The 6,500-nt window shown below is 35.4% G+C and overlaps 1 protein-coding gene across 1 annotated transcript in view; it reads left to right on the top strand.

The window, feature by feature from the left end:
* TNPO1 (transportin 1) overlaps window positions 1–4,697 on the top strand; it is a 107,921-nt gene extending 103,224 nt beyond the window's left edge. The window contains exons 24-25 of the mRNA XM_010006384.1: window positions 1,428–1,570; window positions 3,105–4,697. Coding sequence (XP_010004686.1) covers window positions 1,428–1,535 — 108 coding nt within the window. The 3' untranslated portion in view covers window positions 1,536–1,570; window positions 3,105–4,697. The remainder of the gene's footprint in view (window positions 1–1,427; window positions 1,571–3,104) is intronic.
* The last annotated feature ends 1,803 nt before the right edge of the window (window positions 4,698–6,500 follow it).

Here is a 6,500-nt window from a genome sequence, read left to right as displayed (position 1 = left end):
ACAAGGATGGTTATGCTCCCCATCTGCTCTGCCCTGGTGAGGCAACACCTGGAACACTGTGTCCAGTTCTGGGCTTGTCAGTTTATGAAAGACAAGGAACTACTGGAGAGAGTCCAGCAGAGGGCTATGAAGATGATCAGAGGACTGGAAAATTTATGGGGAAAAGCTGAGACACCTAGATCTGCTTAGCCTGGAGAAGACTGAGAAGGAGTCTTAACAATGCTTATAAACATATAAAGGAACGTATCAAGATGATGGGGCCAGACTCTTTCCAGTGGTGGCCAGCAAGAAGACAAGGGGCAACGGACACAAACAGGAACACAAGAAAGTACCATGTAAATATGAGGAAAAAATTCTTTACTTCAGGGGTGACAGAGCATGGAAATGGGCTGTCCAGTGAATCTGTGGTGTCTCCTTCTCTGGAGATACTAAAAACCCACCTGGATGTGATCCCATGTAACCTGCTCTAAGTGAACCTGCCTTTAGCAGGAGGCTCGGACTAGGTGATCTCCAGAGGTCCCTTCCAACCCCCCTATTTTGTGTTTCTGTAACATTGCCTTTTTTGTGATGATGTGTTCATGACAAACTGCTCCCCAACTTAGTATTATTGAATTTAAAAAAGAAAAACAAAACTTTTAACTCCCTTGGCATAATTTTATTTGAAGAGGAGCCATTTAATCGGATTCTGTTCTTTCTCATGTTTGCCTTTTATCCTGCTGTTTTCAGAGCTAACATTGCTAAGACCTTTTTGATAGCATCATGTAATTTTTGTAGTGCATTTATTATGTTGAAAGGCCCAGACTGAAACATGTAGTTCTTTTTGTTTTTCTTCTTTTGCTGGCTTTTGACAGCTGCTGGGGATTGCTGTTCTTTCAAAATGCTAAAGATTTTAACAGCTTCCTTTTTAGTGACAGTTGTTTTACAGGTTTCACACTAAAAACGGTGTTGTCACAGAATGCTTTTCTATTTTTGCTACAAATTGACAGGTACTCATTCTGTCAAATACTTGCTGCAGTTTGTCTCTACTTTCTTCCCACAACTTATTACACATTTAAATAAGAAATGTGAATAGAGTAATCTAAATGTATTTAAACTGTGTCAATTACTACATTTAGCATTCTGAAATGGTCTAACTCCAGGTTATAGGCTACCTTGCTGATTAGAAATACATACAGATACATACACAAACAGTGATTTGTGTGGGTAGCTATATTCTATACGTCACCCTTAAATGAAAAAAATATTTCTGTTAAGAAAGATATTACTAGACTTCCTTTGTTTCTTAGTATCATTTCAATATTAAATTGGTGAATTCAGATGAACAGATGTACAACCCAGCAGTTTGTGGATTACTGTATGTGTTGCTAGTAACTAGTGTGTCCTTAGTTTACTGATTATGTGACCTTACCCGCTCCCCTCATTTGTAGATTCTTCATGGATTTAAAAATCAAGTTGGGGATGAGAATTGGAGGCGTTTCTCTGACCAGTTTCCTCTTCCCTTAAAAGAGCGCCTTGCAGCTTATTATGGTGTTTAACCTCGTGCACTGTAGCTGCAGTCCCATAATTAGAGGTAAGCACACAAATCTTCCTTACTCAACAGAACTGTAAACAGACTTCCTTCCTGATTGCATTATATGAAACATAATTAATCAGACTAGAATTTTTCAGATATGCTGAATGATATATGTCTCATTCCTAATGAGAAGGAAAAAAAAGGGGTGATAGTTATACTTAAATTATGGTAGCTGTAGTAAAACCAGTTGTGTAACTCTGTTGTTTTATTTTTGCAGAGAGAGAGACAAAGTGAGTGTATGATATTCACAGTAGCATATCAAGATAAGGTTGGAAGTGCAGGTATACAAAGTGCCAGTTCAAGTTTTAATAAGCAAAGTGATTAATATCATCATCAAGCCATCACACTAAACACACAGACTCCCTTACATTCTATGGATTAGTAAATGGCAGATGTGGTCTAAGCAGCAATATTCCTCTAGGATAGGAAAGCAAGCTTGTTGACACACTTCAGCCATGAGAAGTCCAGTATACTCCTAAATACATGCTAGATAATCTTTGCGCTGAACGAAGGATGTTATGCTAATCTGTAACTCTACTGTAACTGTAGAGCTTGGTGTTTTTGGGAGGCTGGTGTATTCATTATTGCCATGTTCCATTTTATGCTCCAGTTCAGAATTTTTACAGTTTCCTGTGGAGAATGAGTCAGTGCCAGTAAGGAACAGTGATAGTGCATTCTGGAATAGTTATAACCACCTAGCTTTGTATGCTATCTGTGTACATTGTATAAAACAAATTCCCCATGTGAAAAGTAGTATGATACTGTGGAGACAGTATTATACTGTCCAAAAAAAGTGTGTGACTTAAGTTTATTCATTCAGTCTTTATATAAATGATATATCTAGTAGATTTTTTTGTACTGAAATTTTGGGAGTGAATCATACAATTCCATTTTATTGTTGAATGGACAACTATTTAAAAGTCAGCCTGAGTTTTCTTCAGGGTCAGTGACATAAGAGATCATGTTTGAACTCTATGCTTGATCTGAACAGTGGATTAAAAATAAATCAATTTAAAGCATGTACATATTTATTGATAAGGGCATTTTAGTTCTGACATTAGGGTGTATTCTTCTTCTAATTAAGAAGAATCCAGTGATAAAATTAGCCATTATTCTCAGTTTAAATTGAGGAGACAATATGGCTACCTTGTTTAACCCATCTAAAAATGAAGTTACTAGGTCAGTAGCAGATACGTTTAATATTCCTTCTTGGTATCTTAGCTATGTTATAATTTGTTCTACAAGTGGAAAAGCTTGTTAGATTATGTAGGACTGGTTTTAATTTAAATATAAACTTAGCCACAATAGTGGATCTCTCGGTGTTTAAAGCATATATTCATTAATAGTAATTTGCCTGTTAAAAATATCTTAGCAGACTTCAAGGGGAAAATCTAGGTATAAACTTGTTTTTAATTTAAAAGCTGACACTCCTTTAAAAAAAAAACAACACAACAAAACTTTTTTATGCAGAGATCTGTCAGTTAAGGTTCAAGGTTAGATTTAATTAAAACTTTATCTTTTCCTATTACAGGTCCTTCAGTCTGGGAGACTATGAGGGAGCCTCTGCACCCAGGGAAAATGCTACCCTTTACTGGGGGGAAGGGTAAACCAGTAGGGAATACAGTACAATCCCAACCCTACTGGGAGGGGCGGGAGGGAGGTGTTGCCGTCACTGTATTAAGTCGATGTTGGGAAATGTTTTAACATCTGGAGCCTTTGTGGGTGGAAATCTGTCTCCTATTACAACTCTGCACTGGATGTGAAGAAGAAAAAAAAAATAGTCATAAAACAGCACATTCTTGGAATACTGTGGGGAATTGTACCAAAATAAGAACCATATAATTGAACCATAGGGGATATGCTATAGGGGATACGTAAAGAGGAAAACTATTTTGCGCACAATAAAGGAAACCTAAGAATGGGGGTCACAAACAGTAAAAGGCTTTCTTTTTTCTTTTATGTTTTTTTAAGTAAGGGTTTTCTACATTATTTCATCCTGCTTGGTGGGATTCCTAGGTATTTGCATGTTAATGAAGAACTACACAAACGAAGTTAGTACAGGTAAAATGCAGCTTGTGTCTGTGTTAGGGGCAGGCATTTGCAGTGTACAACATAGAAACCCCATAATAAATTTACAAAGGTTAACTTGAATGAAATGAAGCTACCTGCAAGCTGCCAAGTGAGTCACTCCTTTCATTTTTGGGGTAAGGGGAGGGACACTTGAAAGATTGACATTGATTTTTACATTAAAAAAAGAACTAAAGTAGTGGATATGATTTTATTATTGTACTTCATTAGATTTAATTTCTAGAGTAAGGCATTATTCTTAACGTGCAGTTTAAGGTTCAGGCATGCATTCTGGCTCATAGTGATCAGAAGTAATTTAAATTAGTGGAAAAGTAGCATGCTTGCATCACATAGAGTGAAATTGGTATACATTTACCTATGTTGCGCCAGTTTTGTGTTGCAGTTTACCAATTCAATATAGCCCTGCATTTTAAATTCCTTTATAAGATTACGTTGGTTTTATTTTTGTTAAGAATATAGATATAAAGTACTGTAGTTAACAATTAGGCCTTGAAATACCTTTTTAGGATCTGTTAAGAATAAGATTGATATTGTATTGTGTGTAACCTGCACAATGTGGAAAGCTGATATAGCTGTGCAAAATATTTGCCTCTGTGCTGTCAGTGTGATGTGCTTTCTGCATGGTTATATACTAGTGATTTTATCAGAATCTAAAAATGAGTTACATGGTAAGACCCGTTAAAGGCTGCATAAATGTTAGTTGGCACGTAAAGACAATTGTAGAAGTTGATGACATGATTGCTATATTTGTGTTTATTCCCACTCAACATATTACCTTCTATGCTTTCTTTTTGTTCAAAGCATGATCTTAAAGAGATGTTTAAGTTTAATGGATGTAATGCAGGGTATCTACACTGTATCGGCGCATGTTGGTGGCCCTTTGTGATGTAGTTAAATGCACAAGGGTGCAAGTTTAAAGCTGCAGAGTGAGTTGGTTTGGATCCTCTTCATTTCATTTGTTTAGCTTTTCTGTTGTGTTTTTTTTCTCTACTTACATGTATTCCTGTGAATAAATCCTTGTTAAGTTAACCCTTTACTTTTCCTTCCATGTGTATTTTCTTATGTACTGTGAATGTGAAATCCTAACTGGTACACTTGATCTTGTGTCCATCTGAAAGTGGCAAGTCTTTAATAATTTAGGTTGCCTAAAGAGTATCCCATGATGATAAAGGAAAATGGAGAGATTTTGAACTCTGCTGGTCAGAGGTGAAGCCACACCTTTCCATTTTTCAAGTGCTGCATAATTAATCTGAAAAACAAAATTAAGCCATAACAGCCTTTTCGTAGATTTAGTTTCTCACCTTTGCATTGCAGAATGGATACTGGATAACAGTTTGGGGTTTGTTTGTTTGTTGTTCGTTTTGTTGTTTATTTAAGAACTTGCTCTTCTTTGCATGGTTCTGTTCTTTGACTGTTGAATGATTTAGCTGTTGCACTGAAGTTTGAGGTGTGTGAGTGTGACCTTATAAATGCTTTTTAAAGAGTTTAGATTTATTTTTTTTTTAATGCATGATAGCACGCATGTTCTACGTGCATTCCCTCTCCTGTTTTTTTTTGGCTTTGCAAATTTCATTGGATTATGCCTGAAGAATAGTCTGAATATGTACTGCATACAGTACATTCAGTAATTCTAGTACATACTATTCATTGTTTGGTCAAAATGGCATGTGATAACTTGCTTTCGAATTACATTGCTTCAGTAGCAAATACAAAGTTCCTTCTTAATTTCTAACTCAGAAGTAAATCACTAATAGTCACTGAAAACACTTCAAAAACAAATTCTAAAAAGAAAAAAAAAACAAAACCCAAACCTTTAATATTTAGCAAGGTGGGGATAATTTTTTAGACCAAACTTGCTTTAATATTGAAAGTCATTAAACATTAGGGATGAGTTTCAGAGAAATTACATTCAAAATTGTAAAATATAAAACCTACCCAAATAATACTGTAGCATAACAGCTACAATCAGTTTAACTAAATTCTTAAAGATCAGAAAGCCCCTTTAACAAAATAAAACCACTCCACCTCACCTCGGATTAGCTTAGCATGCTACTTTTGAAAATATGTATTTTAATAGGTGCTTGTACAGATGCAAACTGATCTGGTATAACAGCAAGGAAAATATTTAAAACAAGACAGAAATAAACAATACTGACAACACAGCCTTTGTATCAGTAGCTTCTCTCATGGTATATTTTAAAGCAAATAAACCATATTCCTAATGCATAATAATATAGTGCAGATATTTACAGAAGCCATTTATGGTATAACATGAGGTAAGAAAAGTTCTGAATCAGCATTAACATTTATACTTCAGTTATTGCATCATGGGATATATAAAAAGCATCTTAATTCTTGTGGTGTAGTCTTGACAGTTCCTGAATGTTGACTGAATGTTTATACTGGTAGAATCGTGAGTTTGTCTTTGTTACATTCCAGTGTTTCTGCCTCTTGGCATGCTAAAAGCACGGCTTACTTCATTTGCTCCTTACACACTGAATAAAGTGCTGTTAGTGTGCTAAACTACAGAAATAGCCGCTGCTAAGTAATGGTGTAGATTTTCTACTTGAATATTTTTGTTGTAGGAACCTCAGGAGGTCAGTGTTTACTGTTTTTATATATGCCTTTTTCCTGTTTTGAGTTTCCCTTTTTGAAGGATTCTGAGAGTGAACAAAAGCTGCTGATCAACCTAAGTTGGTAACAGAAAGTGTATTTAAAATCCTTATAAATGCATCTTTTTGGCAATTCTAAATTGCTGTTAAATTAATCTTAAGTAAAGTTCAATACTATTTTTTTTTCTTTAAACAGTCAGGAAACAGCTCATTTTATTTAAGGAAAA

The sequence above is a fragment of the Chaetura pelagica genome, unplaced genomic scaffold (genome assembly GCF_000747805.2).
Source record: "Chaetura pelagica isolate M959 unplaced genomic scaffold, ChaPel_1.0 scaffold559, whole genome shotgun sequence".
Taxonomy (NCBI): domain Eukaryota; kingdom Metazoa; phylum Chordata; class Aves; order Apodiformes; family Apodidae; genus Chaetura; species Chaetura pelagica.
Note: the sequence above shows the minus strand (reverse complement) of the source record. Positions and strands in the feature narration are given on the sequence as shown.